Raw genomic sequence first — 16145 nt, forward strand, 5'->3', positions numbered from 1 at the left:
CATATTTGTATTTCACATTTATTGTTTGTCTGTCGTGGACTATGGGATGATATCATCACTGGAACTTATGCTCACATCAATTGTTCAGCCCGATCGTAGGGTGACCTCATGTAAGCAAAAAGATGGAAAAGCTAGGGAAAGATCGTCCCATCACATCCTCCCACTCCTTTTCCTCTTTGCCTGCAGTCGTCTTTGTCACATGTTTGTGTGTTTTCTGTGTGCGCACGTCTGTCAAAAGCATCTTGGGGAGTTTTTTCTCACGGGCCACATTACACAAGATATTTGCTGATAGCAAATCTAGAGAAAAACAAATTATTTGCCTAGAAAGGAATGCAGTTTTGACCAGAAACCTTTCCGTTCACATGAAAAAGCCAATAATGTTGTATAGCTCCTGATAAATGTAAGACCAGACAAAGTGCACATCAGGCTAAATTATTAGGAAACTATCTTCATAAAAGTTCAATGTCAGCTAATACAGAAATATCACTCTAATAGCAACGACACGTTAACTAACAAATGAAGTTTGGACTCTGCACAAAAGATAAGATAATAGATCTTTGGGGGGGGGAAATGCTGTTGTGGTAGTGCAGATAATGCATTCATTCTACATTATGCTGCAGCTATTCAGTATTCAGAGCATGAGCTTGGGAAACAGCCTGGTATGCAGTCCAGGATGAATGAGCAGCACAAAACGCTGAAACAAGAACCATTGTGATCCCGAGGCACCTCACTAACAGTTCTCAGAGTGGCCCTGCATTCATAGTTGGTGTTTGCTTAATAGTGTTATTGCATAAATTGGACCGCCTAGAGAAATATTAAAGCACGCAGGTGTTGAGTCACACTTTCAGCTCTGGCTCCACTTACTGGTTTATAACTGATTATGAATTAAGACTTTGCGTTCTTAAAAGAAAAGGGTTACTAAATCAAGATTTTACAGTTTTGTGGTGTAAATGTTTGCACCACCTGATGAGGTGAGGGGACTCAGTGGAGATTTATAAACTTAAAGAGGTGGATTCACTGACTTTTTACTTGAATATCTCCTTTTATTTACATTGCACTTGTTATCATTAAGTAGAGTATATTGTATAAAGAGGGGTGGTAGATATACTGAAGAAAGGATGTTGAATGCGGAGATGCAGACCACAGAAAGGGTTCATGATATATACACATATAGCTCTTGCAGAGTGTTAGCGAATGCAACACAGTGTATATGAACCATCTTCATCAGTCTGACAGTTGGCTTTCATTCCTGCTACGCTTAGACCACCTTGACAGATGAATTTTCGGTCACATTCAAAGTCGCTTAAATCGCCTTTCTTCCTCTCTCTGATGATCGATTTAAACCTCAGCAGAACGTCTTAATATTTGGATAAAGAACTACCTGAATAGGTGCACCTAATAACCTGGCAGTTGAGTGTACACTACAGGAGAAATTCAGCTGATTCTTGGATGCCTGCACAAAGTCGCACAGTGGTGAAATATGTGCCACTAAAGTGTAATTACCATAAAGAAAAGTGCTAGTGTCCTTCTTCCAGCTTATCAGTGAAGTCTTTCTTCTTTGTACAGTCACAGATTATTTCCACAGATTCAGGCCTTTTTTTCTGTGTGTGTGATGCTTATCTCACAGCGATAAAGCTGTTGAAAATATATTAGCTCTAATCCTCATTTAAAAAATTTTTAAAAAGGTGGCCATCAGTCATTCTTTGGCAGGTTAAACATTGCTGGTTAACAGCAGTGACAGGAGTATTTACTTTCTCTGCTGTTGTCCCAGAAGCCTTTTTCAGGTGTTTGAGCACCGCTGATCAAGTCAAACAGGTGAGATGTCAGGAAGTTTGACATTCACGTCACTGGTTATCCGATGCCCAGAGCCTTTTAAGTGTGTTAAAACACCCATGTCTGTTTTCTTGGAGGAGAGGCGGACGTTGGCTTTATTTGAGATGTAAATATTAATCTCAAAGAGAAAAGCGTGTGCATTAGACATTATCAGAGCTGGGCTTGGATACAGAGGACTTGCTTCTATTTAAACCTTTTCTTATATAAAGAAACCTCCCATGCCTTTGTTGGTCAGTAAATTTGTAAACAAGTCAACACGTTCCCCCCCCCCCCCCCCTTCTTTTATATTTTGCTCCTTTTATTGATTAAGTTTGATATAAACATCTATAATTCTCCAAGGTGGGAGGGCACAGGTTGGTCCTTCTCTTGTAAAGCAGAAAAGATGCAAGATAAGATGGGTTATTATTAAAGACTTCTCACTGAATCTCCAGAGAAAGATGTTTATTAATCTTTCGTTATTCATCAGGGTCACTCGCTTCATATTTAACACTTTAAAAAGATAAGTGAAAACAGATAATGTTTAATTCATCTGTCCATTTGTTTAGAGGGCATGCATGGCTTTTATGTGTCCTGACGCTGGCGCATTGTTCCTATATTAAACGAATAAATTAAGGTGATGTGCAACGGCAATTAGACTTTGGATTTATCTGCTGTCTGATTTATTTGCCTGTTATTTTGACACCGTGAGCTGAAATATATGACCTTATAAGCCAATTAAAATGCAATCAAAATAATGTTTTGCTCTCAGCCATTAGCTACAGTTACATGGTAACTTTAAAATAATACTTTCTGACTTTGAACACCAGACTTTGACAGTGTGTAAGTTGGGTCTTAGTTAAACAACGCGAAATTTCCATCTCAGTAAGTAACAAGCAGGATTAAGCAAGTGACCAACGAAGCAGCAACCTTCAGCGCTGCAGTTACTCAAAATGAGACCGGCCTCTAAAGCAAGTCAGTTCCCATAGAGGCTCATGGTTAAATTCCCAGCTTCACAGTAGAAATAAGCACGTTTACAGCGTGTTACGACACACCTGTACAGGTAATACAGTTTTGTATAACCCACCTCTGCAAATCTATTCACTTGGCTTTAATTTGAATCATTAAGATGATAATTTTTTCCTAAAATTGCTTTGAGAGGATGGGAGTAGGGGATTTTTTTAATTGCTGCTTTAAGGCTTAAATTTATGCATAATTAAAGGCACCCTGCTCCAAGTGATGCGTGGGTGCCCTGTGATCTCGTCCAATGCTTGATTGTGTTTAATTTGTCCAACAAGTAGGCTGTTTTTAGGTTTTAAGACAGCTTTTCACTGCTCAAATTTTGCATCCTGTTTAACAGTCAGACAGGGTTAGGATGATACAACTTGCTAATCAAACTAGCTGCAGGATAGTGCTTACTTTAGTTCTTAACTTCTGATCTTTTGTGTAAACATGGTAACTTCCAGTTTCAAAAGAAGAAAGACCAATGGCTAAAGCAGTAAACAAAAGGCTTTAAGACCAGAGTTAATACAGTACTTTATTAAATTAATGCTTAACATTGAAATTTGAAAAGTCATGGATAACGGTAATTATATTTTTGCATAAAAATGCATAATTTCATGCTTGCACATAAAGGAGTAACCATTACAGAAAGATAAGCTGGTTGTAGCTGTTAACTGTGGTACCCATCTTTCATTAGGTGGTAATCTAGTATATTTGTTTGTAATGAATATGCTCTTGCACCTTTGTAAGTAGTCTCAAAATCCAGATTTGAATATCTGGATTTTTATTAAGCTGCTTGAATGGGAAATTTTTTATTTTAAATATCAGATGTAGCTGCACTTGAACTTATGTTTTCCTTTTATCTGCGTCTAAATTGTTGATGTTTGTGAAAATCGTCATGCGTCCTGTTCAAAGACACCAATGACATCAGTGCAACGGAAATGATCTAAGTTATTCAGCAATCACGTGACATGACAGGGTAAACACGAGTTGTGTCGTAAAATCATTACAATTACAAATTATAAACCAAATAAAGTCATATTCATTTCTCCACAATAGAGACAAATGATGAATACTTGTTATTTATAAGGACTGTTGTTGCTAGGTATTCCTGTGTCTGATCACAGGCGGCCAAAACATTTAATCAACAAAGCTTTTTAGAGTCACATTGACCAAGCAGAGGTGGATGAACCGCATCTGAGCGTTCAGTGATGACATGACTATTTGGCAAGATGTCTCACAGCTGTCCCACTGAACTGATAAGCATGAAGAAGCGCAGTGGCTACAGCCATGATGTTGAAGCAAAAATAGAAGCAGCGGGATGTTTTGATATGAATCAATCCTCAAATACTGGAAAGAAATCTCACGTGCTCCCACTTCCTGTGACAGGACCATGTGAGGATAGCTGGCAAAAGTTTTCAGCAAACGTTATTCAAAGCCAAATGAAAAAATAGAATAAAATTAGAAAAAATAAAATTGTGTGTGTGTGTGTATATATATATATATATATATATATATATATATACACACACACACACACATGTTATATATATATATATATATATATATATATAACATGTGTGTGTGTGTGTGTGTGTGTATGTTATGTAATATAATATAAGTATTATATATATAGATAGATAGATAGATATCTGAATGATTTGATAAAGCTGCTTCTTAATGGCGTAAGCATCAGTAATTTGAATGGAAGGTTTCCATTCAGTTACCTGCATTTCAAAGAAATGACACAGCAGGAGCTCACAAACAACATCCAGCATGTCCAAAACTAATTCGTAGACTCAGGGATTGGAATATAAATAAGCTAATTAAACGGTGTTCCTCATTTGTCTTGCTTTTGCCCTTTGGCTATAAGTTTGCTCCATCAGCAATACAGCTTCCTGCAGACTTTTTCCACTGTGCTCTAGTGGCCAAATATAGTCATCCGGTCATTTAAAGATTAGCAGAAAAAGTCCTTAATGTCTCTTTGGTTTGCTTTCCTTGCTAATGATTACCATCATAATGTCTTATGCGCAGCTTAAGAGAAATAAGAGCTACAGTTTTTCCCAGGAATATCAATTGGCTGGATTAACGCTTCAACTTACCAGAATGTTGTTGTTTGACTGTTGCTACGATGAGTCACATCTACTTTGGAGAAAAACTTTCTGGAAGGAGAAGTGCTGTGTAACGTGTAAAACACAGACTCTTATTTGTCATTTTTATAAACTAGAGTGAGCCTCCTTCTCTGGTGTGGTGCGTACCAGCTGAGGAATAAATCACCCTATGAAGAGATATGTTCACTTTAGATGGATGTTTTAGTCTCGAATCTGACTGAAGGTCATGCTTGCAGGAACTGTGAATGAATATTTTTATAAGGTACACGTGATTAATTATGACAACTTCATCGACAGTCTAAACAAACTGGCAGAATCTGATCTAAAAAAACAAATCTTCAAAAAAAGGGACTTTCTGTTTGCAAGTTGGCAATTCAGTGCCAGTTCAAACAGTTTACATGTGATTCTCTGCGCCGTGGCTTTGTTATGCTGAAGGAGATCGCATACGGATGTTATCTATAAATCAACCAGACCTCAAGATAAACACATCCTTGCTATTTCTAAACTTTACATTTAAAAACAAGCTGCAGGCAGAATGTCCTCAAGGACAACAATCCCGTCCACCTGGGCTTATTCCTGGAGATGCTGGGAATCTTTCGTCTGGTTTAAAGTAACTGTAAACTGCTCTGTTTAGAGCTACCAGGTCAGCCCCTTAAGCTCTGCGCTATTTGTTGATACATTATTGGGGGGAAAAATCATAAAGTAATTCAATAAGAGTTCCAGAACTTCAAGGCCAAATTGTCTGCCTAACCAAGACTGTAAAGCGGAGAGTAAACTGCAGTCTTATAACTGTTATTCTGCCCTCGGTTGCAACCCAAACACGTCTGATTCAGCAGAAAAGAATCGCAACGAACAGATCGTGAAATGATAAAATGTTTTTGAATGTTTAACACAAGCACTGCTGAGTCATAAGCATTAGTGCTGACTGTTTGTGGGTTTGTTTGGCTTTTTTTATTTTCCATATATGGTTTTTGTACTCCTCCCTATGACATTGCTGTATGGTAAACAGATTAAAACAGTTCTCAGTTTAGGAACAAGTTGACTCAACTTTTAAATGACTAATTAGAAATCTGGGGAATTATTTTGTCAGAGAAACCCATTCTTACCTCCTGTTCTATTTAATTAGTGAGATTTCCACCCAGAGGTCAAGAAACAAGTTGATACAAAAAAAAAAAGGTATGCAGTGGCCTGCAACCTGCAAAAAATATTGATTGAAGTTTAATTTCAAATATTCCCTGCAAGCATTTGTGTTAAATTCACAAACAGATCTGCAATTGTAGGAACAGTGTTTGGACATTTTGACACATTAACTGCTCGTTATTCAAATTAATTTAACTCTTTTTGTGAAGACTTCTGTGATGCGTGAAAGTATTCCAAAATAATCAAAAATATTATACTTGAAGTTCATTTTCACTTCAGCAATAAATCCACTCAGTGTTTAAATAGTTTGGCAATTTGAGAAATAGGTTATGTCCCTTATTCATCGAGTTGGAATGAAATTAACAATACTCTCTGAAGCCCAGAGCTTAACGATGCACAAAGTCCAGGCCTTGCCGCGTTTTTTGATGATTATCTTACAATAGCTCCCAGCTAAAGTTTTTTCATACAGATTTAACAACAAGAGATAACATGTTTAACATGAGCGAGCATTAAAAGGCTGCTGAATGGATTTAGTTACCTTTAGAAAGAGTAGCACAGAGTACTCTCTCACTCCAACTCAAACATAAACTTACAGCTGTTAGTTATGGCACATCTGAGAACCTGTCAAAACCTTTTCAAAATGGTGAACAAGCACATTATTACAAATTGCTGAGCTTTTCATGTGAGGCAGTGTGAGAGAGAGAGACAAAAGTGAGAGGTTACATATTTTTAAGCAAACATCTGCCTCTCCAAAGCTCTAGAGCAACATTTGTCAGTTATGAAACTGGTGGGCGTGTAGGCAGCTCATCCCTGCGTACAGGGAATTAAATAAAGAATGAAGACAGTTTTCTTTGACCCATCCCCCGAGCTATCAAATCTGTCTCTACCTGTCCTCAGCGATCATGCCGCTCTACGGGTAGCAGTCATAATCTTAGAGCCAGCCTAACAGTAAACCAAAACACAGGAGCATTGTTGCAAGGGAAATAATCCAGAGCAACGCCTACTGTAAATGCTGTAGCAAATACAGAGTGCCACACACCTGTAATAGCAGTTTTTCTTCTCTATAAATGACTGTTCTGGGAAACAAAACCATGGGAGAAAAATGTGCATTCCCTCACCCGTAAATTATAATACTTTGAGGACATAGGAATCTATAAATCCTTTCCACAACACAATGTAGTAATTGTTTGGCACAGGAATTAAAGCAAGAAGAAATGCTTTTGGGAAGTAGGGTTTTTTTTGTGTGTGATTTGCTTTCTTTAGACAGTACAGCTCACACAAAAACAAACGTACAAATAGAAAAGCCCATGCAAAAACCACATTGTGCAATGGTCTATCTACAATAACTATCTACAGAATTGTATTTAGAGGAAAATTGATTATTTCAGTAGTGTTGGTGGTTATTACTCTAAGTTACAGTGCAGCTATGCTGCAGGTTATCTGACTTCAATACACAAATCCAGGAAAAGCACATTCATGTGAAGCCTAATCTTTCCAATCTACTTACAGCACATTCGGATAGCCCTGAAACTAAACATAACTTCAGAGAAACAAACAACTGGAAGTTGTAGGGTATGAGTATGTTCACGCACACAGCTGTGTTTTCTGGTCGGGCTGACGTGTTAAGGCCAATTATGTAATACGGACTACATATGAATGCAATGCTAAAACAAACAAAAAAAAAACATTTTCAAGGCTGTAAAATGTCTGTAACTTTGACAGCAACAGATTGTGTTTTGATGGGGTCACTATAACAGGATGACGTCAGATAAGGGGACTCAAGGTCTCAAGAGTTCAACGTGTTCTGTCACAGTCTAGTTAAAAAGAAGCAGTAGCCAGAAGTTGTGGACTCTCCCCGTGTGTGTATGTGTGTGTGCTTTTTTTAAAGGCTTGCACATTCACAGTAATCTTTACTTATTAACTTAAAACAAAAACAAACACCTTCCATGCAGACAATTTGTCCGTGCTGGTTTTGCACAGGTGACAGGTAGCTCAGGGTTAAGCACAGCACAGGCGACAGTCCGGCTGCATCTACAAGTGCGCCCGCACACTGACTGACCCCACCCACCGAAGCTAAGTGGCAGAAACTGTTTGTTTGTCAACAGTCCTTTATAATCATTCCTTGCCCTCACATGCAGTGCTGGGAAAAGGTATTTTCCCGCCTTCTGGTTTTTTGCATATATGTCCTAGTTACGTGTTTCAGATCATAGAACTAATTTCTGTATTAGACAAAGACAACCTGAGTACACCCAAAATGTGAAACTAAAAAATTTAGAAAGATTCGATTTATTAAACTTTGAAGTTTAAATAATTAAAACTACCGTAGCTAAAGTGACCTAGCCCCTTGTTAAATCATGGATTAACTGCTGTTAAAGAAATCTTTTGAAAAGCTGAGCTCAGTTTTTCTGGCCACGCCCAGGCCCAGATTACAGGCAGACTTGCTGTATCAGCAGTGTAGGTTAGTTGTCATTTACTTCAAGTTCAAGTGAACACCAGTGATTTCCAACACATTGTCCTGACTCAGGTTATGTAAGTGTATCATAGAAATACAGTGTTGAGGTCGGTACCTAAAAAAAGTAATGTATTACACATTACTTGTTCCTTTTCTTGAAAGTAATCCAGTAGCATTCTTAAAGTTGGGTGGATAAAGTGATTCATAACACTCTTTATGTGACTTTCTCATTACTCTGCAAAATGAACTGAAAGGCTTTGTCACATAATTACCAGTTAAAAACATAAACCTTAGCTACAGTCCCACACACCACCACAAATCCCCATCTACAGGACACACATAGAACATAAAGCCAAAAACACAATGCAAAGATGAAAGAGATTTCAAAGCAATCGCTGCCATACCGACACTCTTCTACTTCGAGCCACTGAAGTTTTGAGTGCAGCACATTAGGATCAGTTGTAACTTATCGCACAATAGCAAATATACATAGAAAAATGTGTGACTGAAACACACACCCTTAGTAATTTAATCTAACAGTATTTTTGCTGACTGAATGGTACGACAATAACTAACTATGAGTAGCATGCGATTAGATGTGCATCTGACTAGTTTTTAAGTTGTTGCTATAAATACTCCAAAAATATATATACATTGTTGTGCTCACACTCATAGTAGGTATAAAAGATGAATGCACTGCTTGGGGAATTCACGCTATGAAGCCTCAAGCCGAGCATTTTGCAGTAAAAATCCTCATATTAAAAAAAACTGATGTGACAAGTGAACTGTGAACCAAGGGGACTCTGCATGCTCATTGGCTGACGACTTCTGTTTGACAAATCATTAGCCAGTTAGCATACTCTAGAAAATTACTCTAATACCAACCATAATTTAACTTCATGTACTGTTCAGTATGACCTAAAATTAGCAACTCAGCTTATAAAGCCATCACAGAGTATTTACTGAGGTGACACGTGAAGGAGGCCGGGATTATTATCCCATAGATTTCTGTACAGCTGATTGTTTGAAACCAAGACTCACCCCCTGCTGGCCATTAAGTAGAATGCTGGTAGAATCCTACATTCATCTACTGACAGTGATCAAACCTGTTTGATTTTTCCAGTACAGATGACAACATTTTGATTTTTCTGCTACCAAACTGGCCTACTGTTGCCATTTATGCCTACAGTATATAGTCAGCTAAATCAAAACATGTAGAATTCTTTTCCAAGATAAGGTAAGATAAAGATTCCTTTATTGCCGCTGTACATAGACATTGTACACTTCAGCTGGCATTTACTCGCCAGCTGAGGTTTGACATAGCAGCAGGTTGAAGGCTGAATTGCATGTGATTGTGGATTGTGTTCCAGTGTATCAAGTAGTAGTATTAAGTCACAGAAAACAAACATAAAAATTGCATAAATATTGGTTCTCCTAAACTGGAAGAACTTTCACAGATCGTGATGGACTCACAGACATTTTCATCTTGAGAAATGAAGAATCGGTTTGTGTGGCTCATCTGATAAATTTCAGAAACCCCGGAAACCCTTTGTAGACTGGTAAAACTTAGCTATGACTAACACTTTCCACTATTTATATGTATTATATATACCTGACGTTCTTAGACAACTAACTACCTCACTAATTCATCTCTACAGATTAACTACCATGTACATCTGCTGGTTTGTTTAAATGTCACTTTTGTTTTGATGTGTTTTGTGTTTTTTGACAATTATTGAAAGGAATTAAATAAAAAGAAGACTACTGCTCTCACCTTACCATCGTGTTTATGTACTCCACAGTGAAAATGATGGGTGCTTGTTTTGCCTTTAATTGAAACAAAATGTGTTTGGCGGCTGAATTTTAAGTTACTAATAAACTGTTCTCATTAAAATATGATCATAGGAACAGAAAGTTTTGTTACAGCCTTATTCAAAGAGGCTGTTTGTTTGACATTTTATGACACTCTTATAAACATATGTGATCAGAATTAGACTGGAGACTAACTGATGTCACTGGAGCCTTTTCACATTTTGTTGATTTTTATCAGTACCTAAGGAACAAAAAGACCCTTGAACCAGTAAGCAAAATATGAAATGGTTGTAAGGAAGTCAGATTATCAAAGTATAACCTTTAGTTGAATTATTGTCTTATTTCCCATCACCTAATCTTGCGTGTTTTCATGTGAATCGTTTGGTTAATCTTTGCGATCAATCATTTCTCAAAGTAGAATCCACCCTAACAGATCAAAATGTAAGAAAAATAAAGATTTTTTCCTTTTCTTCCTCCCTCCCTCTCTCTGTCCTGAAGTGGAAACTTTGAGAGCAAAAAACTACACTTTTATTTTTCAGACTCACTTTTGTTTTGTCCTTTTTCCCCTACCTAATAATGTTATACCATGGTGTAAAGAAATTGCTGTGAGTTGTGGTTAATCTCTGTGTTACAAAATGTGACCTTTTTCCTGAACTGCTGATTAGGGCTGTGAAGTAAAATGAAGGGGAGGGGCTGAGCCCAGCAAGACGCCAGAAGGCAGAGCCTCATTTCAATCTCTCTGGCGTGGTGAGTGAAATCTGCTTCTGTCTTGCACAGCTAGCTGAGGATCTGATAAGAAAGCACCACGGAGTTGTTGGTTACCACAGAGGCTTTGGGGGATTTTGTAAGTTTTTTAAAGGTTAGTTTTCAGATAAGAAAAAACTACTTTCTTATTTTGAAAATGCTGCCCAGGCTTCTTTCACTTGTAGGTAAGTTTCTTGCTCTGGACTGGAAATACAGGCGATAAAACGAGTTGCTTCACTTGTCTTGAAGTGCGTTTGGACTTCACAATGAATAATCAAACCACAGGGAGGACCATGGTCCCCACCATTCCGTCCATTATGTTCATTTTCGGGGTGGTTGGAAACCTCATCGCCATCGTGGTCCTTTGTAAATCTCGGAAAGAACAGAAAGAAACTACGTTTTACACGCTGGTGTGTGGCCTGGCGATCACGGACCTGCTTGGCACGCTGCTGGCCAGTCCGGTCACCATCGCCATTTATGTGAAAGGCGCGTGGCCCGGAGAGGACCCGCTGTGCCAGTACTTTGGATTCACCATGCTTTTCTTCTCGCTGGCAGGGCTCAGCATCATATGTGCCATGTCGGTAGAGAGATACATTGCTATAAACCATGCCTATTTCTACAACGACTACGTGGACCAAAAACTGGCGGGACTGACTCTAGTAGCGATCTACATCTCAAATGCTTTTTTCTGCGCCCTGCCAATTATGGGCTTTGGGCAGGTGAAGAAACAGTACCCACAAACGTGGTGTTTTTTAGAGTGGAGGAGCAACAAGACCAGCGATGCCGCCTACTCCTACATGTATGCTGGTTTCAGCTCTCTTCTTATTCTCTCCACTGTCATCTGTAATGTGTTGGTGTGTGTGGCTTTGATCCGGATGCATCGACGCTTTGTGCGTAGGATGTCGCTTGGCACCGATGTGGGACGCAGCGTGGACCCGCGAAGAAGAGCACGCAGCTTTGGTCGTCTGGCCGGTGCAGAGATTCAGATGGTTATTCTACTCATAGGCACATCGGTAGTAGTCCTCATCTGCTCTATACCACTTGTTGTAAGTTTAATTTTTTTTTCGGTTGCATGTTACCATTACGCACGCTTTACGCATGGTTCTTTTTCACACAAAAATGTTTTTTAAGTGCAGAAAACTGTTTAGTTAGGTTAAAAAAAATGTGAAAAAGAATAACTTTTCCTTTTACCTTTTCAGCCACAACACTTACAGTCCAGATTAATCACACTTACTCAGCACAGCTGCTGTATGCAGGATTATGTAAAACAGTTTACATTAGAGGTGAACTGACTCTCTTCCCTTTCATGTTTATATTAGTGGCCTCTCAAACATACGCATCCATATCTTTTCATTCAGTCACTATTCTCCTCTCCCCTGCAGGCTCAGGTGTTTTTAAACCAGCTTTATAAGACTCCAGTGGAGGTGCGGCTGGACAAAAACCCTGATCTACGGGCAATACGTTTTGCCTCTTTTAACCCTATCTTTGACCCCTGGATCTACATCCTGCTCCGCAAGGCTGTTCTCATCAAGCTCATTGAGAAAATCAAGTGCCTGTTCTGTAAAATGGGAGCAAGGAGGCAACAGAGACAGGGAAACTTCCCCTGTATTGATGCCTATCAGCTCTCCTCTGTGATCTCTAACAGGGACTCTAACTCCTTGGTGTCTAGTGACCAACGAGATAGCAACAGCACCTGTCAAACCTTCCTCTACTATAAAGATAAAACTGAGATGTGCACTGAAAAATGTCCTAAGTCAAACAAACTCTCTGCTTCACAACCACCTTCAGCAAGAAATTCACAAGCTTCTTACTCATCCCAAGAGGGCAGCGCTGAGGATCAGACCAGAGACGAGACAAATGCAATCACAGATCATCCATCATCTCCATGCCCTAAAGATCCAGCACTTCAGGTCACGCTGAACACCGAGACAGTAAAGGAGAAATGCATCTGACCCAACCAGAGAAATACCGTTTTATTTCTCTACAACAGACCTTTTGAAGAACTCAAAAATGGAAGTAGCACATAAATAATAAGTAACTCTTCTATCTAGTAGAGCCCATGCAGTGGGAAAGAGATAAGTGCTGTGAGTGATATCGTCCCGTTGTTTGTTTCAGCACCCAGCAATCTCTGTGATGACTGACTGTGTGAGCAGATTTTGCCATTTTGCCTAAGAAAGATGTTATGGTAAATGGTCTGTATTTGTATAGCGCTTTATTTGGTCCTAACACAATCATATACCCATTCACACACATGGGTGTGTTAGCTGTGGGCACTGACAGAGGCGAGGCTGCCGGACACTGGTGCAACCAGGCCCTCTGACCACCACCAGTAGGCAACAGGTGAGGTGTCTTGCCCAAGGACACAACAACACAATGACCGAGACTGTCAGAGCCGGGGCTCGAACCGGCAACCTTCCGATTACAAGACAAACGCCCAACTCTTGAGCCACGGTCGCCCCTATATATGTTCGCGCGATTGCCCCTATATATGTTCGCGCGATTGCCCCTATGTTAGACACATAACATTGATGAAAAAACTTATCATTCTCAATTTCATTTACTTTGTTCAACCATTGTGGAAACCTTTACTGTAAAGCTCTATTTACTGTCTCCAAACTGTGCTGACTACAAGCTTGTGGTCAGTGTAGTAAATGAAATAGTCCTGATTGTGCTTCTTGTGAGTAGTCACTATGAGTATTCACATAGTTATTGTTAGGACTGATTCATTTGGAAACTCTACTGTACAGTGAGTTTTGAAGGGCACAGTCATGTTAGCTCCATGACTAATGTAGAGTAGAGTTTATAAGGTTGTGAAAACAGACGTTTTTGTTCTATAGCCCGGAAAACACACAAAGATACTGTCTCAAATTATTAAAAAAACAAAACAAAACACAGCGAGGGCACAGAGGCTCTTGTTCCACAGTAGACTGGGAAATTTCTGCATAATTTCCACAGCTACAGAAAATGTTCCATAAATCAGTGGATAGATGCTGATTAATGAGATGCATTAAGCGGTCAGCTTGAGAAGAATCAAGTTCTAAATGAGCGATCTTGTGTAAAATATTTTTTTTGTGATATATAACTATTCTTCTCTAAGAGAAGGTCAAAATGAATAAATTCCAGGTCCAAAAGGATTACTCGTCCAAAAGACATATTTATGCGCAGTTATAAATTGTATCAGTCATGCAGTTTGATCAGTATTTACACTCACAAATTGTTGTCTTTCAACATCACTATCTATAAAGTCAGGACTCAAAATATCAAAGAACCTATTGAAAAATGTTTTGTATTAGTTAGGACTGAAGCTAAAGGTTAAGTTTAGGAGTAACACTTCTCTTTGAGTGTAATGTTTAAAGTGAGATGTTCAGTTTTGCAGGAAACCAAAGTTTTTGTTGTCAAAGACATGCTGTTTACAGTGAAACAAAATCAGGAAAAGTCTGATGATGCTCACATTTAAAAAGATGGTACCAGCACCTTTTTCCTCCTTGAAAATCACCAGATACCACCCAATATCAGATCTAATATGAATTATCCAAGATCACAAGTCTAGATTTAAATATTATTCTCAAGTTTCATGTGAGTATACAGCGTAATCCTCCTCTCTGTTGCATTTATAAGGCAAATTCTCCATTTTAATATTAAAAGTTAAACCTTCTGGTATTCTAACACTATACAGACTGAACTTTTGAACTACTGCTGGTTTGAAGTTTTTCACTCAGATTTTCTTTTTGTCTGAGTTTGAACATGAACATTGTAAACATTGTACAGTGAGGGCAAAAGTTAGGGATTGACATACTAGTTGAAAACTTTTAATTTATTTTGAGTCATTAAATTATGCACTTTATGCTCAGTTGTGGTTCATATTGTATTGCAGAGTGAAATTTGTGTACATGCATATACTGTATGAGCTTTGAATTTATTTGCTGTGGTAATATATTATATCTGTAAATATGACTTGATGTACAAGAAAAAAACTGAGTGGAAATGACTGAGAACTCCTGTCTGATAAGAAATATATATGTCTACATTTATGATGCAGTTGTAAATGAACACTAACTGTTTCAGAGCAAACATCGCCTTTGACATGTTGTCATATTTTATTACCATAAAGCAGAACTGCTTAATACGAGCTTTCTTTCTCACAGTCACATTTTCCTTGTTTATATTTAGTGAGACCATCTCATGACCCCCATTAATTCAGACAAATGACCCTGAGAAAAGCGTGCTACCACTTTCCCGACGTTTATAGATAAATAAACACAAATGTGATTATTGCTAGTCTACAACAATCTTACTGAATCTTGATTGTGTGAAAGACACACACACACACACACACACACACACACACACACACACACACACACACACACACACAATAAGAGGAAATCAGAGGTCTTTGCTCTGATGGAAAAGAAAAATCAGGGGTCTCTGGAAGTAGAGGTGCCCCAGAGCACTTCTCTCCTGAAACAATAAACACAATTGAAAGCTCCAGTTCACTGCAATTAAGCTTAAACAAGCATTGCAGTGGCTTAAGCAAACACCGGAGTGTGAGAGGATCCTCCAGTCTCTGGGAACAAGACGCGTTAATTTAATTAAACTGTGAAAATCAGGATTGTACCATAGCGGGAGATGGTGATACGTGGAACATTCATGAAGATTCTCAGTAATTTGATCATCTTTGTTCACCAGAGTCTGCAATACCCAATTAAATGTATTAATGGAAAAGCAACAAGACTGATATCTACCATCTGGGTGAACAGGTGCACAAGCACAGCCTGCACAAATGTTCAGGATTGCTTCAATAACCCCAAACAGGCAAACAAGTAAGTGGTGACGTCTTGATGCATTCTCAATCATCCAGATAAGTAAATCTCCAAAAATTGATTCTGTTCATCTGGACGTTTTCAGTGGGAGAAACGTTTCGTCACTCATCCAAGTGACTTCTTCAGTCTCAGCTCAGCTGACTGCAGGTTTCCTCAATCGGTCATTATGGAAGTGTACTGTTTATAAGACAGAATCAAATTTTGGAGAAGTAAGTGGTGAGACCATCAGCTTTAAATTTCAGCTGTGAAAGA

At 38.6% G+C, this 16145-nt stretch overlaps 1 protein-coding gene across 2 annotated transcripts; it reads left to right on the top strand.

Moving 5' to 3' along the window:
* Positions 1–11021: 11021 nt before the first annotated feature.
* Positions 11022–15195, top strand: ptger4a (prostaglandin E receptor 4 (subtype EP4) a). 2 transcript variants are annotated; one of them, XM_085294826.1, is made up of 3 exons: positions 11022–11869; positions 11969–12116; positions 12453–15195. In XM_085294826.1, exons 1-3 carry the CDS (start codon positions 11337–11339, stop codon positions 13020–13022), a joined length of 1251 nt encoding a protein of 416 aa, XP_085150952.1. In that variant the 5' UTR covers positions 11022–11336; the 3' UTR covers positions 13023–15195. The 2 variants fall into 2 exon arrangements, with proteins under 2 accessions (XP_085150952.1, XP_085150951.1); XM_085294825.1 differs by having other exon boundaries at positions 11022–12116.
* The last annotated feature ends 950 nt before the right edge of the window (positions 15196–16145 follow it).

Source organism: Mchenga conophoros, linkage group LG12 (genome assembly GCF_057382185.1).
Source record: "Mchenga conophoros isolate Kocher_MC1m ecotype Shallow Benthic linkage group LG12, M_conophoros_male_GT1.1, whole genome shotgun sequence".
Taxonomy (NCBI): Eukaryota; Metazoa; Chordata; class Actinopteri; order Cichliformes; family Cichlidae; genus Mchenga; species Mchenga conophoros.